Source organism: Silurus aristotelis, assembly GCF_946808225.1.
Source record: "Silurus aristotelis genome assembly, chromosome: 11".
Lineage (NCBI taxonomy): Eukaryota > Metazoa > Chordata > Actinopteri > Siluriformes > Siluridae > Silurus > Silurus aristotelis.
This window is the reverse complement of record NC_139584.1, coordinates 27,236,975-27,257,167: the sequence shown is the minus strand read 5'-3', so window position 1 is coordinate 27,257,167 and position 20,193 is coordinate 27,236,975. Positions and strand designations below refer to the sequence as shown.

Sequence of the window (20,193 nt, the reverse complement as noted above, 5' to 3'; positions counted from 1 at the left end):
CTCTCATCTGTCTGTCTCTCCAAGTAGTCTTCGCAATCTGAGCGCTCGTGCTCTTGCTGCTGCTGCTGCTGCTCCTGCCCCTGCTCGTGCTCTTGCTCCTGCGTGCGTGTGTGTGCGCGCGCGTGTGTGTCTGTCTGTCTGTGTGTGTGTGTGTGTGTGTGTGTGTGTGCGTGTGCGTGTGTGTGTATATGTGTGCGCGCGCGCGCCTCACTGTGTCGTCCCTGCGCTGGTTCCCCGGGATCATGGAGCTCGCGACGCGCTGCTTGCTGGTGCCGCCGCCGCCGCTGTTGCTGCTGCTGCTCGCGAGCCTCGGCGCGGCTTCCGCGGCCACCGACTGGGACGCGGCGATCGGGGCGGATGAGCCGAGCTACTACGACGAGACGATGATGAGTCCCCCAGAAGCGATCGACTACAAAGACCCGTGCAAAGCCGGTGAGAAGAAGCCGCGGCGTTTGTTTACTCTCCGTGCTGTGTTTTTTTTTTCTTTCTCTTTCTCTTTTTCTTTTTCTTTTTACCCTTTCTTTTCCTTCCCCACCTCCTCCTTCACCTTCTTATTTTCTCCTCTCTTGTTTCTTTCTTATTTTTTGTTGTTGTTGCACGAGCCACGCAAGTGTGCACCGTGACAGATAAGCGAGAAAAAATATAAAACAACACGATTCCCGGTTGTGTGCGTGTCAATATATCCATGCATACATGCATGTGTGTATATATGCATCAATATATGCATGTGTGCGTGCATTCGCAAAATCCGTTTTATTTGCAGTGTACTTTGTATTGGGGTAAAAAAACAAACAAAAAAACAATCACGACACTTGCACGTAGCACGAGACACGTAAGAGAGACAACCGGAAAGTTTTCTCCTCTGTGTTCCCTTTTTTTTTTTTTTTTTTTTTTTTTTTTTTTGGGAAAGGAAATGAAGAAAGGGAGGGGGCTGGTGAAACTTTGTAGCCATGCAAGTGACGCAACATCTGGATATTGTGTTCTTTAGTTTTTGATGATGATGATAATGATGATGATGATTGTTTATTGTGTGGGGGAACATCATGCACTTCACTGGAGTGCTTGCCAAAGTGTGTATCTCATACTGTCAATGTGCATGTTGTGACACAGAAGGTGCACACCATAAGATATTAGTTTCTGGTATGGCGAAAGTCCAAAAGTAGGTTTTCCAAACTTTGTCAATCACGAATGACACGTGAGATCGGCTCATATATCATACCACATCCCTGATGACTGATTATGAAAGATGCTGCATTTGGGGACTCTGGAGGCTCTGGGGAATGGGGGTGAATTTCACTTAAGTTCTCCACGACTGGTGAGATGAATCGATGACGGCTAATTAACCTCAATATATCATTAAAAAGACGAAGCTTGGTGGCTCGAGGGCTCAAAAGTAGCGATTAACTGCAGTCCCCCGAAGTCCTCATTATCGTTCTTTCTGACAGTCGAGAGTTTTTTAATGGTAAAACTTTACACACTTTTTTTTTCTGCCTTCGGATTCGTCGAGATCGTGTTTTGTTGCCGTCAGCGACGCGTTGTTATTTGATAGGGCTTCCTTCAGCAACACTATCCCTCCCTCTATTTCTCCCTCCCTCCTTTCACCGGGCCACGGACTTCAATCGTCTCCGAGATCTCCGTCTCAGTTAACTTCTTTCCTGCTCCGGTCCTCCTCTTTTGCGTCTTTCCCTCCCTCCCTCTCTTTCATCCTGCTCTTTTTCGCTCTTTCACAGCCCGGCTTTCTGCCTTGTCCTCATTTGCAGATGAATGGGGGCCCTTGGCTGTTAATTTTTACGTTTTTCACCCCTTCTAAATAAAAAAAAATAAAAGAGAGGGTCCCCCATTTCTAGTGGCTGTAGGACACCATTGGTATTCTGGTCCCGGTTTGACCCATAGATACGCAGAAGACACCGACCTTTCAGATGAGCGCTGAGTTCTTGCGAGTTGTTCTGGATTTTTGTTTGTCTTCGGAAGTTCACGGATGCTTTTTCTATACGTTTGCGCTGGTTCTTGGCGACGTACCGCAAACGCGATACGATTGTTGACGCTTCAGCCGACGCTCCATTTACGTAAGACGTAAACACAGGAATTCGTGGAAGTAGCCAAATGCGACTGCGACGAAAAAAAAAAACGTAATCCCTTATTACCTCCTCCTCTGTGTAAACAAGTACATCCTCGCTGAGCATCACCGCCTCTTCTCTTTGTGACCCAGAACTTCACTCCAAATCTGCACTGATAAACAGAATCCGCAGTTCGAAGGTACTCGACGACAGGGTGCTGTGGTGTGTGTTTACCCCCATGACGTTAATCATTCACCTATAAACTTGCCCTCGAATAGAGAACGACATGTTGTAATAAATGCCCATGGCGCAATTAATTCCTGTTATAAAATCGTTCCTTCGCAACCATCTGTTTTTGGGCCGATTCAGAATCGTCGCTATTGGCAGTATCCCTGAGCATACGAGGGATTTTGTTTCTGTTGGAGGTGGTAGCTCAGTGGTTAAGGCATTCGGTTCGGAAGCTCACGAGTTTAAATCCCACCACCAAACCAAGCTGCATTGGCTGGGCCCTTGAGCAAGGCTCTTAAATCTCAACTGCTAAGTTGTAAGCCTGTGATTGAATGTGACCTCATAGCGCATTGATTGTCGATTGGTCTGTTTTGAAGTTAATCAAATAAATAAACACAAAAAGGGCAGTGAAGACGTCACTGTGGTGAAAAACCTACGCGCTCATGCCTTGGACGTCGGAGACCAGATGGCATGTTTACACATGTGCTGAGGTGATTTTTAGGTCCCTGCGGAAGCCGTTAACTTAAATGTACCGTTTTTTTTTTTTATTTTATTTGTACTGACTGACGAAAGAACTTGCCTGCAGTGATCTACCAACGCATCCGCGATCGTTCTTAATTTACAATGTTTTGCTCTGGTTGCTATGGTGATGTGTTCGATGGTGGACAATGTTCCAGCTTTTTTTCTTTCACTGTACGTCTATTTTTGTACACGTTTTTCTAGCTTGAGAATGTTGCTTATGTCGGATTGTCTCTTGTGACACAAGATGTGTTTTGGGAGCAGTGTGAGCGGTTTGAAAGTCCAATCCGAAGTATCTCGTATCGGCCCATTCCTTATTTCCTTGCAGAAGATATACACTGACTTTATTACTGTGGATACCAAATTGAACGAATTGGATTTCTGATGCTCTTTTCTTCTGGGGACATAAATCCCTTTACCAGTCCACCTGTGAATGACCGCCGACTCATGCGTTTCCATTAGTTTCCATTCCAGGTCACTAAATTCCAGCAGAACAACTCGCTCCCACCAGTCCTCACTACGGACCGTCATCCACATGCTTCTGCTTTTCGGAGGAGGGAGGGGGTCAATTTGAGAAGCTTGTTGGAGATGCACAGCTTTCAGAGTTTCTTTTCCTCACACCTTCTGTCAGTCGTATCCCTACAAATTCCCGCTTTACATAAGATTATCACACATTAGAACTAATGGAAATACACAAACAACACATGTAAACACCATATCAGATTAGATAATGTCTCATATAAACACAGAATATTTCAATCTGAATTATATTATGACAAAAATTGTGTATATAAACATGGCTACTGATGATGAAGGAGGTGTGTGTGTGTGTGTGTGTGTGTGTGTGTGTGTGTGTGTGTGTGTGTGTGTGTGTGAGTGTGTGTGAAGCACTTGGTGCTGAGTAAGGTGGAGAATCTTGTGTGTTTGCTGACCGGCTGCAGGATTGGATCTGTGGTTGGGCAGCTGCCAGGTCGGTCCGATCGAAGCTCTGTGTGAAAGTATGTGGTTTTCTGCCGCGTTTACTGAAGAAGCAAACCAGACTCTCTAGTATCAAGATGAAGAGAGACAAACAATCAGACTCATAGATAGAGATAAAGGGAGATATACAGAGAGAAAAAGAAAGACAGTGAGAATAGAGACATCTAGAATATAGACATATAGAACAATCACAGATCGACAGAGAGAGACACATACAATGATAAAAAAAAAAGGGAGACACACTCACAGGGAGACAGAAAAAGAAAGACAGAGAGAGACAGAGTTACATACACTCAAAGAGAGACAGAATGTCAAAGAATGACCGAGACATAAAGACAGAGAAACAGACATCTATGCACTTAGGGAGAGACAGGAAAAGACAGTGAAAGAAAGACCCACCTACACTCACAGAGAGACAGAAAAAGAAATAGAGGGAAAGAAAGAGAGAGAGACACTCCGAGAAACAGAAAAAGTAAAGAAAGATTGAGAGAGAGAGAGAGAGAGAGAGAGAGAGAGAGAGTTACATACACTGAGTTAAAAGAATGACAGAGACATAAAGACAGAGAAATAGACATCCATGCACTTAGGGAGAGACAGGAAAAGACAGTGAAAGAAAGAGAGACGCATACACTCTCAAACACAAAAAAAGAAAGAGAGAGAGAGAAAGAGAGACACTCACAGAGAGACAGAAAAAGAGAGAGCGAGAGAGAGACACTCAGAGAAGCAGAAAAGGTAAAGAAAGAGGGAGACACTCACAGAGAGACAGAAAAATAAAGACCGAGACACAAGAGAGAGAAAGAAAGAAAGAAAGAAAGAAAGAAAGAAAGAAAGAAAGAAAGAAAGGGAGAGACACAAAAACATTGAGAGAGGGAGAGAAAGAGAGAGGGAAAAGAAAGACAGAGACTGACAAGATGGGGAGTTTGGAAAATTTTTTGCAAAGCTGGACTTTTTGTTTTTGAGACTCCAAACAGTCAAAACTGTTGCTGTATTTTTGTGACATTTTTGACATTTTTCTGTCATTTTATTTTCCCTCATTTTTGGCTCTCAGTCTCTATAAAGCTTTCAAGTCTTTTTAATCATAATCTAGTGTTCGGTTAATGGAGTCAGAACTGCACTATTAACATTGTAGAGCTTCTGACCTGCCTTCATCTGTTTCACAGATGTCCTCCAAGTGCTTGAGGGTAACGGCACTTGAACACACACACACACACACACACACACACACACACACACACACACACACACACACACACACACACACACACACACACACACACACACACACGCGCGCGCTTCGATGTAATACTTCCTGTCCCTATATAGTGCTTTAGTTCTCAGACACATGCACCTACTTTTCCTTCGTGTGGTTTTTTTATACTAGACAGAGGATGATGCACTTTGACCTGAAACTCCCTCACTCCAGCTTTCACCCTGGAAAATATATTCCAGTCTTTTTGGTTTTCCTCCAGCTGTTTCGGGTGCAGGGCGGAAAACCACGAGAATGAGGAGCCGAGGTCGGTGCCAGAGCGAGTGGCATCGTGCAGTCAGTACAACTGTACTGCTGTGCCAGAGTGGCAAAAGAGAGAGAGACTGAGAGAGTGAGAAAGGGAGAGAGAGACACTGGGAGGAAGAGAGAGACACAGATAGAAACACAAAGAGAGAGAGCGAGAGACTGAGAGAGTAAGAAAGAGAGATAGAGACTACTGAGAGAGTGAGCGAGACACTGGGAGAGAGAGAGAGAGAGAGAGAGAGAGAGAGAGAGACAGACAGACAGACAGACAGTGAGACATTGAGAGACACGGGCATAGAGTGCAACAGTCAAAAAAAGCAAGAGAAATGGAGACGGAGTGAGCAAAACTCAAAGACAGAGAGAGACCCATGCACGAAAGATGTGACAGAGAAACAGAATGTGTCCGTGAGAGAGACGGAGACATAGAGAGACAAACACTGAGAAAGATGCAAAGAGACAGATAGAGAGAGACTGACAGTGAGACACTGAGAGATGGATGCATAGAGTTCCTTAATCAAATAGAGAGAAGGAGACAGAGACAGAGTGAGCAACACTCAAAGACAGAGACTCATGACAGAAAGAGACAGAATGTATGAGAGAGAGAGAGAGAGAGAGAGAGAGAGAGTGAGAGAGAGAAACACTGAGAAATATCCAAAGAGTGAGTCAGACAAGCAGCGAGGCAGACAAAAAGGACGCCTTATGCATGAGGGAGAAAAAGAGGGAGAGGAGGAGAGACCGGTTAAGACACGAAGAAGAGTCAAACACCGATTCTGAGAGCGCTGAAGAGACACTGAGAGAGACGGATGCATAGGGTGGATGGAGACATTGAGAGTTTCAATGAATGAGACACACTTGAACAGAGGAAGAAGCATAGACAGACAAAAAAGTGACCGACAGAGACAGGGGGACACATGAGAGACACACTGAAAGACACATACGGCGAGAAAGAGAGACAAAATGAGAAAAAAAACACATGAAGAAAGACATATGTACAGAGAGAGGGGGGAAAGGACACAGAGAAAGACAGATGCATAAGAAACACACAGAGACACATACCTACAGAGAGGCACAGCACATAGACAGATGTACAGATAGTGGGAGAAAGAGAGACACATGTATAGAAAGACACACACACACACACACACACACACACACACACACACACACACACACACACACACACACACACCAGAGAATAAGAAACAGATGGAGAGAAAGTAAGAAACAGAGAAAGAAAGAATACTCAAGTGTTATCCAGGGTCTCCTGGAGGTTACAGAAGCGTGCTGGTTGGTGTTGGAGTCCAGTGTGAGAACAAGAGAAATGGCTGCATTTGAAAAGGGATTGTCCATGTCTGTCTGTGGACAAGGAGAAAAAGAAGGACTAAAGAGAAAACGAGAGACAGTATTTACAAAGAGACAGAAAAAGAAAGACAGGAAGAGAGAAGCACATTCACTTATACTCGCAGAGGGACAATCCATACACACACACAGAGGGACAGAAAAGGAAGATGTAGAGAGAGAAATATATCCAATCACAAAAAAAAAAGACAGAGAGAGACATACACTCACAGAGAGACAGAAAAAAGAAGATAGAGAGAGACACATACACACACAAAGACACAAAAAGAGACTCACACACACAGAGGGACAGAAAAGAAAGATGGAAAGAGAGGAACATATACAATTACAAATGAGAAAGACAGAGGGAGACACAAACACTCACAGAGAGACAGAAAGACACACACACACACACACACACACACACACACACACACACACACACACACACACACACACACACACACACACAGAGGGACAGATGGACAGATAAAGAAGAAGAGGGAGAAATATATCCAATCACAAAAATGAAAGACAGAAAGAGACACATACACTCAAAGAGAGACAGAAAAAATAAGACAGAAACACACACACACACACACACACACACACACACACACACACACACACACACACACACAGAGGGACAGAAAAGGAAGGAGAGAGAAATATATCCAATCACAAAAAATAAAGAAAGAGAGACAAACACGCAGAGAGACATAAAAAGAAAGACAGAGAGACACATACACACTCGCATACAGTTTCCGTTTCTTTTCATTCTCATCTGCATTCACGAAGTTAACCTGATTGTCCCTGTCTGTCTGCGAGATAAAGACGAGGCATCGTGTTAATTAGTCTTACTTTTTTCTTCATTTTTTATTTTTTTTTTACACAAAACACCGTAACACGAGTTTAAATTAATTTGCGACTCGTTTGATGTGAAATCCCAGTGAGCAGAGAATCCGAAGCCCTGACTCCCTGATAGCGTGGGTTTCCAGGCCACGAGCACATTCCAGCAGCTTTTTAAAAGATCATGCAGGATTCAGCAGCTTTCCTTTCAAATCAGTTCTCTTTATCTTTCACCCAGAGAGCTAACATTCATGTTCTTGTTGAGTCGAATCGTTTTCTATGCTGAGTAGCGAATTAAACGTGAGACCTTTGGAAGTTTACAAGTCGCAGTTCATGAGTAAAGAACGACACGTCGTGCTATTTATCCGTCACGTTAAAATGTGTGTCTTTCATTATCACTTATGCTATATGGACAAAAGTACTGAAGCATTTTAATTCTCCAGCCACACGTGGTTCTTCCACAAACTGTTAGTCGGAGGCACACAATCGTGTAGGACGTCTTTGGAAGCGGTGGCATGAAATTTTCGTTCTCTTCAACTAGGAGACCCAAACCTGTTCTACCATGACAATGTGCATTCGCACAAACATACGCTCTACATGGGGTGAAGTGGAAGATCTCCTGCTATAGATCTCCAACACTGTTGAACACCTACACCTACACCTACACCAATACCTGACTTTATTGAACACCCTGGTAGCTAAATGAGCGCACATCCTCACAAAATCTGGTGGAACATCTTCCCAGTAAACTGGAGTTTATAATAAGAAGATATGGGGATTAAATCAAGTCTTATTTAGATGTCCATAAACTTTTCTCCATATAATGTACATTATAGCAGGTTATAAACAGTCGCTGACACTGGAGACTCCTTCCAAAAAAGTGCATAATAATCGTCTCCTCTTTGCCAGAATATCAGTTGTACACGTCATGTGTTTATGGCTGGTCATTCGAACATTTTAATAGAGGTGTGTATGGAATTATTATCATTGTCATTATTAAAATGGGAGTTGTCGAATCCAAGATCCTGGATCATGTCTAACGTAATGTTGAGACATCATCGCCACGTTACGCAGCTCTTCAAACACAACGCGACGTGACTGAGTTTGAACAGGACCACCTGTTTTTGGGCTGAGTGAAGTTTTCGCTTTTACCAGTACATTTTTTTGTGTCTGTGGAAGTTTTTATTTACTCTAAAAGAGATGGAATGGGATTCCCACCCTTCCATGGCACATAAGCATTTCCTGTTTACCATATTTTTCGCCATGGGGATCGCTCAGAACCGTTGCATTTCTCTACGGCGAAGAAAAGCTGTGCCTGAGTGCCAGCGCTGCGATGAGTAATAAAGATTTGTCACGTGTAGTAAACACGATGAAGTCAGTACAACCCTTTGGGTGTCACTTCACAACATCTGGCGCTCCTTCGAGGTACTGGGATTAATAGGAGCCTGGGGTTTGTTTGCGCTTCATGTAATGCTTTGGCGGAGCAGATTCGAAGAAACTGCAGAAATATCCGCTTCCTTTCTCCGCTGTGTGTTTGACTCGTCAAGCTCTCGAAACAGTCTATACTAACATCCTATCCGAATTGTAATAACTTGTGGCTAATGACAAATGGATGAACCATATAATGAAACTATTAATGAAACATTTGCATGTGGTAACAGTATCTTTGCTACCGGCCGATATGTTGTTTTTCCGTAACACCACACTCATGCGTGTATTATTCCGTACACCTTAACGTCTACACATGGCGTAAGCGAGTAAAGACAAGAGCTGATGCAAGACAAAGCGAGGACGATGTGGACGAAGATGTTGGCAGACTGTAGGTTATTCAGCGTTTGCCAGCTTCGGCCAATTCAGAGGTTTGGAGACTGTGTCTGCGTCGGCCAGCTGACGTGACAGCAGGTCATTCAGGGTTCTCTTGGCTAACTCGCTACAGCTTGTTTACATTGCTTCGAGCTGCCGCGACTCTAGCTGATCCGGGACCAGATGCTTGAGGCTAGGATTAGGACTGGAGGTTCAAACCTTGTGTGTAGCCTCTAACCGGCATTTAGAAATACAGCTGGATGCAAAAGGTTGTACGCCCTAAGGGTAGAAGAATCCAGAAGACAAGCATGATGAATAGTTTTAACGATGGTGAGGAAACGTTTGTGTAAAGCTATAATGTAAGTGATAGTTACTGAGTGTTATTCACAACATTAAATGCAGCTTTTAATGGAAAAAAAATCACAATGTGTTGTCTTTTGCTGATGAAGAAGTAGAAGGTCTGGAGTTTTCTAAAAAATATATATATATCAGGTGGCTCTAGATATGCCTGTTTTAGCAACACCATGCTACATTGCCAGTCTTTGTTCATTCAGAGACTTTTTCTTCTCAAGCTTTCACACTTTGTTTCTAGTATTTTGGATCATTGCCTTGTGGTAAGACTCCCATTTCACATAGTTTTTATAAAGTATAGCATGTTTCTTATCTTCCACCCAAAAACCATTTTGAGATCCGTTGTAAGATAGCCAGGCATGTTTTCCACCCAGAATAAATGAGTAAAGGTGACCATTCGATACTCCGAGGATGACTTGTACTCTTCGAGAATGGTTTAATAAATTTACAGAAATAAGATTGTCGGCAGAGCTTATCTGACATCTCGAATCCATAGCTTCTTCGGCCTGTGCGTTTGCATTTCTTTTTTAATATATCTCACAGATGAGAACTCTGTACAGTAATGATGATGTATTACAACACACGCTTTCAGTAAGTCTTGGATTAAACATGGTATTGGCCCCTTTCAAACCCCTCCTTAACACTCCTCCTATTCCAGCAAAGACACACCACAACCCTAAAAACATGATGCAGCCCACTCTGAAAGAGCATATGCATATCTGTATAATGTGGATAGAAAACAGACATCCCAATCTTGCAGTATAAAAGTTTACACCCACTATGTGGTTTCTAAATGGAAAAGGGGCAATGTTTTACTGAGACAAATGCGACAAAAAGCCTGAGGATTTTTCTGGTCTTTGCATCAACACAGTACAAAAGAGAGAGAGTACAGGGCTTGGTGAATTACATTTAGAAATATTCTTCTCACAAAATAGATGATGTCTCTTCAGCTTGTTCTAATTTGCCACCTGCTGAAACAGTATTTCCGGGAAAGCTTGAAAATATTGAATTTTTCGGCCAAACAAAGACATACGGTTTCGTTAACGAGAACAATACGCTTCATTTTCAGTAGGGAAACAACCTCAAAAGAAGCGATGGGACAAGCTCACTCATCTCTTTTATAGCTAATTAGGCCCAGAGTGCAAATTGACAGGGGTCTTGATTTGCAGCAGCAGCTTAAGCTGTGAAAGGAGTCGCCTTATGTGCGAGAACCTCTAATGGATGTACGAGGTGAGGATGTTGATACAGATAAGTAAATACTACAACAATACCATCATGTGACATATATGTAGATTTTTTTACCTGTAGGTTTCATTCTTTGTAGGCCACCAAATTTTGCCCACTGGGTTGCTTGACAGACAGACAGACAGACAGACAGACAGACAGACAGACAGACAGACAGACAGACAGACAGACAGACAGACAGTACTTGCGGGTTTACCACATAGCTTATTTGCAACGCCATACGTTGGTGCCCAAGCTTTAGTTTCTTGCTGTTGCAGTGGCAGTTGTTACCTCACTGCTTCAGGAGAACTGGTTTGATCTCGTGTCCTGGTTTTTTCCCAGAGTTATAGAACCATCCAGCTGTATCCCAAAAACACTGGGAGTCTGGTCCTAATAAGAATAGGCTACACACCCACTGCATAAAGGAATTACTACTTAAAGACTTGGAAAGTGTTAAAACATGATACCGAAACAGGATACCGGTTAATTTTTTTTTAAACTATTGAAAACTTAATATGCAGGTAGTCCACGAGTTATGATGGTTCGACTTACTATTTTTTGATATTACGATGTTGAAATGACAAAATGTTTTCATTCGGAAGACAAACGTAGCAGCATATATGTGGCAGGATACATTGTGACTCTGCCAGGATTATTTCTGAGGATTTATGCCGACTTTCTCAACCGGTCAACAGAGTTCAATTGTCTATTGTCTAATAGTTTGCTATTGTTTTTATCGGCGTTTCCAGACACTTAAACAGAGCGCCTCCGATATTTAAAAGTTACGATAGGGTCATCGGAACGCATCTTCATCGTAATCTGGGACTACCTGTATTTATTGCAAGTTGTTGGTATCTTGGTACCTCAACACCAGTTAAAAGCATAGAATAATATTACCAAACATTAATAAATAAATGTAACCCATTGGTCAGGTGTCAAAAAGTCAAAAGTCTCTTTTGATGGTGTGTTGGATCAATAGCTCTTTGTGTTGCCAGTAATTAGGCTGTTCTGCAGTAATGGCTGGACTGACATCAGCCACTTTTCTGACCTCCTGCTGGTTTCACAACACCTGATTCCATTTACGAGCGTGTTTGTGCATACGCATAGCAGGTTCTGCCTCATGTTGTTAGATCAGCATGCCGTATATATATGCCTGGCTCATGGTTCTCGAACATATGTGGTGTGTTAGAACAATTAGCAGGGAGAAAAAAAACAGCCATGAGAGTAAAATAAGGTAAGTAAGTATATATGGCACTAATGGTCTTGAGTCTTTTTCTCAGGAGTCTGTCTGTCACCTTTGAGGCTTTTGACAGCCGCTGAGCCACCCTGGAAGAAGTTGTCAAACAACTTGCAAATGACAGACGCCCCTAGGGTCATGCGGTTTTCGGCAGCCGTCTTTTCTGCCCTTTGGTAGTCTATTAGTTCAGTCGTCTTTAGACTACCTCCCTTGTCATCACACTTTCTATCTTGGTGTCGCTCTGAGAAGCCCTAAAGGCACAAAACGTTTGCTGTGGAATAATTTCCCTTTCCCAAGGGCTTTGCTCAAGACCCACAGGCGTATTCTGAAACTGCTCCGGTAGCATGGGGTTCCTGTTGTCAGGAAATGCTGAGGTAAGTTTTTTACTAAAGAAGAGAAACTTAAGCTGCGTTTTACGTCTAAGACAAGCAAATTCACAAGACAAACCCGTCTTCATGATTAAGATAGATGGACAAGGACCATAATCAAAAACAAGAAAGGCTATTTCCAGTGCTCGGGCCTGCAATTACTATGATTTTAAACCTTAAAACCTCAAACATTCTAAATTTAAAGCAGGACATACAGAAAGCTCTGGCTTGCAAAACCCAAAAGCAAGGATCTTTCTGACTTGCCTATAACTGTCAGCCTTTATTTACAGAGTGATGTAAAAACCCACTCTGATTCTTTTGTGCCCTGTGATGGTTAACCCATCTCCGTCTCCTAATACACTGCAACTATTCAGATGCAAACGTTGCGTTTGTATTTAATGAGGCTTAACAGAAGTTACTGGTATTGTCATGCGCAATGGCTTTGTAATCGAACTCTGATGTGTCTTAAGGTCCAGCCTGCTCGTCCGTCCCCCCCACTCACCCACTTTCACCCTCTATTTCTTACTCATCTACCTCAAAGACGCCAATAGAGGTAAAAGAACACCTCTCAATACATAGGCGGCAACTTTAAGTACCTGTCTAGACTGCTCATGGGTAACGGGAACCGCTCTCAAGGTGTACATTGATGGCTTTTGTTTTTGTTCTAAAGCAGCCATGGAGAAAAAAGCAGAGATTGTGCAAGAAACAAACCATGGCCAAAGATCCAAAAGTAACCTGAGGTGAAAGGACGTGCTGCCAAAGACATCAGGTGTTCTGCCTTGTGTCTCGCCAACATAGTTCCCCAAAGCACTTTCCCTTCGTACAAACTACTGGAAGATAATGTGCTCAATTTTTTACAGTGCACATTCCACCTCTTTCCCTGTTTGTTTCTTTGCGCTAGGCGTAATATCCATGCAGAAACAAGTTACCTAGGTGCAAACTATGACTTATCTGCTAAAGGAACTGCTCAAAAGAGGTACATACCGGTTAATCTCCGTAATCTGATCTTTCATCAGTATAATCACTGTCTGTGAAGTGATCGAGTACCAGATTTTTTAAAGGTAAATATATCCTAATGCCAGTCTTCCTCGCTCATGCAGTCAGAATAAGATTTTCCTCGTTCTATGCTACTCTCGATCAGGAAATCTGAATTCCATGGGTGCCATGGTTGAGCTGCAGCTGTAGAATTGTTTTGTAATGTATGTGTCTGGAAAGCGACCAAACAGAACATCTGCCACCGCACTCCCTTTTATAAAACACATCATCCCTTATTTCTTTGTGTGGTATTTAAGTTCATTATAGTTCATGGCCCTCTAATCAGATTTGTTGTCAAGTAAATTTCGAAGGCAAAGAATCACCTCAATATTGGGCCTTCTTTTGCTGAGGCACGTCAGATTTTTTCTTTTAAAAGAATGTCATGACTTCAGTAACCATGGTCAAGGGCTTTGGATGAAGGGATTAACGCAAGAAAAAATAAAATCCCACGGCGTCACCACGACAACTGCGTAGAAAGAAAGCGAGGACGGGTTGGTGTTGGGGCTGCCTGTTTTTTTTGTTTAGTTTTGTTTTTTGGTCTTGGCCCTGTACGGAGAACAATTACATGCCAGATTAGGAGTTTGGCCAAAGTGAAGATACATTATGGGGTCTCACTTTTTGTAAGGGGATGAATTTGGGCTCCCTGGAGAGTTCTGGAATAAAAAACTTGTGTTGTACAAGTAGACATGTTCTATCCCCTGCATGTGTTGGTCCTTTTCTGCCTGTGTGGTACTATTGATTCCGGTGTCTGTAGATGTAGTTGCTCGCTAGTTCAGACTTACTAAAGTGAGCAGGTGGGTTAAACTTTGGCAAGTGTTTGTTTTGGCCATTTTGTTGAAGTGTTGCTAGGATGTGTATCCCTTCTTTTTCAGCTCAGTTCTGGCACCTGCATAAATTAGCTACACGTTGTTTTTCAATCCCAGTTCAATCTTTTATCTCAAGGATCTTAAGACCCACATACTTATGATCCAAGATTTTGAGTATCCAATTTCAAGAATTGGTCAGGGCCTGTGCACTTGACGGGAAAAATCTTGAATTAATTTCTTTCCTTGGCTATATCGCAGGATTCTTGATGTCCTTGATGTCATCAGCGCCTTCTGCATCACATTTCTCCGGGGTGAAATAATTTTGGAATATCTGTGGAATTTCCTTCTGTGGTGCTACCCTTGTGTTCGGCTAGAGACGTGCGGTAATCTTCGAACCAACTCTGACTTTCAGTCGCTCGTTATTTTGATCTTGCTTCTTCATTGAGCCAAGCTAAAAGGGGGGGAGGGAGAAATTTTACCCGGTTGGGGTTAATGCCACAATTGGTCTCCTCATCATGTGGTGGAAAGTGTTGGGTTTTTCACTTGATTTATATACGGCGTGTTGGTGTATGCAGGAGAGGGATTTTTTCTCTCTTGTTTTTCTTTCTGTCTGTCTCTTTATAAAAGTAGTAACAAGAGGATGCGTTGGTCTGGTGTGTATGTTTAAAGGTGTCTCTGTGACATGTCTGGTCTTGCTGGAAGAAACCTGCCTGCTTTAACATATGCACCCAATTACTGGTGTACCCTTTAGGACTTTTTTTTTTTTTTTTTTGAGTCCCAGTTACGACTAGATAAACCCCTTCGCTGCCACGATGGCTCTTGTTCCTATTTTACTGTCTTTCTTTACGTATTCTTCTCCTGTCTTTGTTTTTGACAACCTTAAAACCCATTTTACTATTTTAGCACTATTCAGATTACGAGCAATCTCGAACCTTCCCAGCTGCCCACATCAGGATTAGCTGTGATCCACATGGCCTGTCTTCTACGACACAAATGCTAGACTGCAGAAGCAAAACCCTGTTATTTTCAGCCCTATCAGCCATATTTAGTGTAGGTTTGCTTTCATGCAGGCCTCAGTGATGCAAAGTCGGTTTGCCGGCTCTGAGATGAGCTTCCCAGAGCCTTTTTTCTATTCGATTACAGAAGAAAGTATGTGCTGTGTGTGTGTATGTGCTTGGATAAGTTTAACAGCAGACATTGGGAGTAAAGTTCAATCCTTTTTATATTTAGGAAACTATAAGTCTATTCTACACCCTTAGAGGGGGTCTATGACAGAGCCTGTTTATACTCACAACACATATCCCAGCCCCCTGTAGCAGCACTGAGGTAGTAAACTCTGCATGCATGTTGGTGCTACAACGAAACCAAGTTCCTGAAAATCCAGCTCCAATGTGTGTACTCGCAACCATGCGTTGCCACTGGCACACAACATTTGCTAAACCACCTCATAACTACCTCTTCTTTCCTAATCTCCACCTTCTTGGCCTCATTAAGTTTAGGAATGCATTCTACTTACCAGGCATTTGCTGACTAAACACTGTTTATCTCATTTCTTTTATCTGGTCCATCTTTTGTTTGGGTACCATTACTAAAAGGATCTGGCAGCTGATTTTAAATAGGTATTAAGAATCACAAATAAACAAGACTAGGCAGGCCTAGCGAATGCAGCCTGTGGGGAATGCTGACTGTGGAAAAACTTCAAACCTTTAACCCTTGACTTTCTGGCCTTTGGCAATTTGAGGAAATGAATCGCTTCTGTTGAAACGCAGATTGCTATGCATATGCAAACACATAGGCCGTTTAGCTTTAAACATTAACTAAATGTGACCTCTAGCTAGTTTAGCTACCACTGGGTAGTGTGCACAAACATCCCACAACTGTACAATCTAACTAGCTAGAGGTTCGAGGTAATGTAGAAGGCTTTATTGGATTCTATCCACCTTTGTGATGTGGTGCAATGAACACATTCCCTCAGAGCTTCTTTTTTTTTTTTGCTTTCCCCCCCCAATGGTCAAGTACAAATCCCTCGTGAAAACATTTCTCTGACTGAACCCCTTGAGTATAACCCTGAACTTGAACTGAAAACTCCTTTCCTAAGAAATCATAGCTAAATCAACAATTGCACAATTTCTTATCAGAATTAAAAACTTAATGACGAGGAACTGAATTTATATTACATTTGCACTCTACATTCCGCTCTGGGCCTTGTTGCTAATCTGTTTTCTTCAAAATACATTCTGTTCTCCTTCAAGCTTTCGAACATCCAGAACGTTTCTAAGAAAAGTTCCTTCTTGATGACGAAAGGCCACAAGGAGGAAACGCTTTCAGAAGATCTTCTTGGCTTCCTGAAAAAGGGGGGGGGGGGGGGAAATCCCCAAACAAACCTATCCAGATGTTGAGGATAAATTGGCTAGTTATCAGAGAATATTTCCCCCTCCCATCACTTTATAGTTCTGAATCTAGGCTCATATTACTTTTTTAACACTTCGATTTGATTCGGCTACAAGTTTTTTCCAAGTGGTCCTTTTTTCCCCAATGTCACCATGTAAAAGGAACTGATTTGGGTCTTTGAGGGTTTTTTAAGATGTTCTATTTTGCTTTTATCTACAGAAGGTCTGGAGTGTAAGAGACCTAGGTTACATTTGACAGAACCCTATTGGAGAGCCAAAATAAACTTTGACCACACTTTGGTCTGGCTGTGTTAAGTTCAGAATGTGTTCCAAAGCCTATTTGTATTAAGTGTTGTCATACGATACGTATAACTGTACTTTATCCCTAACCTTCCTCACACCCACTCTCATTCCAAAACCCTTTTTTTTAATCTTTTCTCAGGGCGTCTCTGTTAGCACACTCCGAATGTAATCTTTTGTTTCCTGTGGCAGAATGTCTTGTTTGTGAATAGGAGATCTTAGCATGTAAAAAAGCTTTTACTTTTTTCTTCTCAGGATCCAAATAAAAAGTAAAGCTTTTTCGAAAATGTTACAGTTAATCCGGCTCTATTAAACTGGCGTTAAAAAAAATCAATACGTGAGTGTGTTGTGAAGCAGACCGGCTTTATGGACTGTATGTCTGCTGTGTTATGGGGTGGGATTTAATGTTACTGAGAGCGCTTCTTGTTTTACAGTGTGAGATGTAAAAAAAAAAAAGACATTTAGGAAAAATGAAAACTAAGGCACAAGCTTAAGTAAATAAGCTAGTCCAACGGCTTTACACAGACATGCAACCTCACAATAACACATGGCATCTTAGCAAGAGGAAATACACCAAATGGACAAAAGCTGGTGGACACCTGACCATATGATTTGTATGCGCTTTTTCAATATCCCATTCCACATAATTCCCTCCATTCTTGCAGGATGTTTCAGTAGATGTTGGAGTGTGCTTGTGGATATTTGTTCTCATTCAGCTACAAGGGTGGTAGTAAAGTCCGGTACTGATGTAGGTGAGGCTAGGAGGCCTGGGTTGCAGTCATCGTTCCAATTCATTCAAGTTCAAAAGGGTTACGGTCAGAGCTCTAGAGCAGGCCACCTCGAGATTCTTCCACTCCAACCCATTTTAACCATATCATCTCATAGTGCTGGATTTGTGCACAGAGACCTTGTCATGCTGGAACCGGCTTGGATCTTGGAGATCAAGCAAAGGGAAGATGTCATGTAGCTGCATCCAAAGACGTCCTATACAATTGTGTGCCTTCAACTAAGAATACAATAAACCAAAGATCAAAAATTAAAAACCTTTTGAGGTTTTTTATTATTATTGTTTCTTTGGTGTAGCCAATAGAATAAGAATGAGAAGCAAACTTGGAAGAAATAATAATCTTATTATAGGATTTATTTTGATAAATTTGTCATCAAAGATATTTTCTAATACTTTCTAAAGACGTCTAACTCTTCAGTGACCGACTTTCTGTCGATTACGAGTTGTTTTGGAAAATTATAATGGCCGTCTTGTAATCCTAGAGGCCACTATTTTATTAAACTAAAGGCCGTTTGTGATTCTATTTTTATGGCGCTCTTGAAAACTCAATGCTGATTGGTCGTTAAATCATTAAACAGCGAACACACATGGCACATCTCACGTTGCTCTTAATATTGCAGTCTTGGAGCCTGCGTCTATAATTTCCCAATTAGTCTGAAGGACGTTTGAAGGAGACAGTTCCGTTCGTCTGTTTTTCAGCTGCTCTTTCAGAGATTATTTCAGAAACGAGTCCCTGATGAGCTAATTAAAGTCTGTACCTACCTTCTCATTAAGGTCACTATGACAAATGGCAGAGAGAGGTGCGTCATTAAAATCCATGTGCATGATTTATTTTATTTGGAATACCTGATGAACCCATATGTACGGTATTGTCAAAAGTATTGGGACAAACGGCTTTTTTCCCCCCAAACAGGTGTGCACAAAGCCAGCTACAAGATATAGTTGACATGTGTTGGCGTTGGAAGGTCTTGAGTGGTCTGCTGTAGAGCTCTGAACTAAACCCTCTTGAACTTTTTTGGATGAATTGGAAAGCTGACTGCACCCCCAGTCTCCTCACTATACATTTGTTTCTTGTGGTTCCGAAATCTAGTTAAACATCTTCCCAGAAGAGCTTATTATAACTAAAAAATAGTACTAAATATGGACTATAATGTTTAAAAAGCACATCTGAAATTTATGGTCATGAGGCGTCCACAAACATTTGTCCATTTTGTGTTCAATGTGTTAGTGTTTTAGAGGACAGACTGGAAATTCTGAGGCATTCAGTCAAAGGCATTCAATTCAACAACCTAGAGGCTTGTGTATTTAGTTTTTTTGTTGTTTTGGGGTTTTTCTTCGCTAATATCCAATATTAATAGATGGAATTCTAATTTGTTTCTTGCAGTGGCCTATCTGGGGGACATTGCGCTTGACGAAGAGGACATGCGCATGTTTAAAGTGGACCGCATCGTGGATGCCGTCCAGAAAACGGTGATCAACCTCAACAGCACAGGTGAGTCCAGAGTAACACCTTTCCAATTTTATTTAATTTGTATAGCTCTTTTAATAATGAAAACCTTTATAGCAATAAATAGATAAACATATACATTTTAGATTCATTCATTAGTCCCTGTATGTTTCCTCACTAATGAGTGAACCTGTTCATATTAATTACAGTCCAAATCCATTTTCATGACTCGAATATATTTGACAAAGAAGGACATATTTACTTTTACTTTCATTTTTCCTTATTGGTATAATTGAATAAACACAGTAACTCCACAGCCCATCAGGCCACATTTACACAGAAAGGTAACTTCCCGGAAGGTGGTTTGCAGGAACCTGAAAATTACTTGGCAATTGAATCTCTAAAAAAACAAGTATCAAATATGCAGAAGTTTATTTCCAAGTTGTATTGTGGAAATTTTTTTATTTTTTATTTAAGTGAATCTGATTTATCCTCTGAACTTTTTAGCTTATTCTAAATCGCCATGATTTCTTGACTGGACCTGATATTTATTTATTTGTTTGTTTGTTTATTTATGTTAATGAAATAACATGAGCAGCAGGAGTGTCAGCCAATGACACGAGCCCGAACACTGCCAGGACCACTTTTCGGCGTAGGAAGAGGGCAGCCACATCTCGCCCTGAAAGGGTGTGGCCTGAGGGCGTCATCCCTTATGTCATAAGTGGCAACTTTAGTGGTAAGTTCTCTTCTCTTCTCTTCTCTTCTCTTCTCTTCTCTTCTCTTCTCTTCTCTTCTCTTCTCTTCTCTTCTCTTCTTCTCGGAGCCCCACCTCTCTTCTCTTCTCTTCTCTTCTCTTCTCTTCTCTTCTCTTCTCTTCTCTTCTCGTCTCTTCTTGTCTCGTCTCGTCTCGTCTCGTCTCTTTGTTTTATTTTCTTCTCTTTTCCTACATATATCAAACTAGTGTGT

At 41.9% G+C, this 20,193-nt stretch overlaps 1 protein-coding gene across 2 annotated transcripts in view; it reads left to right on the top strand.

Moving 5' to 3' along the window:
• Positions 1–20,193, top strand: part of bmp1a (bone morphogenetic protein 1a) — a 60,338-nt gene continuing 40,145 nt past the window's right edge. Inside the window, exons 1-3 of one of the 2 annotated variants that reach the window (XM_083554110.1) lie at positions 1–432; positions 19,165–19,272; positions 19,829–19,963. In XM_083554110.1, the coding sequence (XP_083410236.1) occupies positions 189–432; positions 19,165–19,272; positions 19,829–19,963 (487 nt within the window). In that variant the 5' untranslated portion in view covers positions 1–188. Of the gene's footprint in view, positions 433–19,164; positions 19,273–19,825; positions 19,964–20,193 lie in introns of both variants that reach the window. The other variant, XM_083554109.1, reaches the window with a different exon arrangement.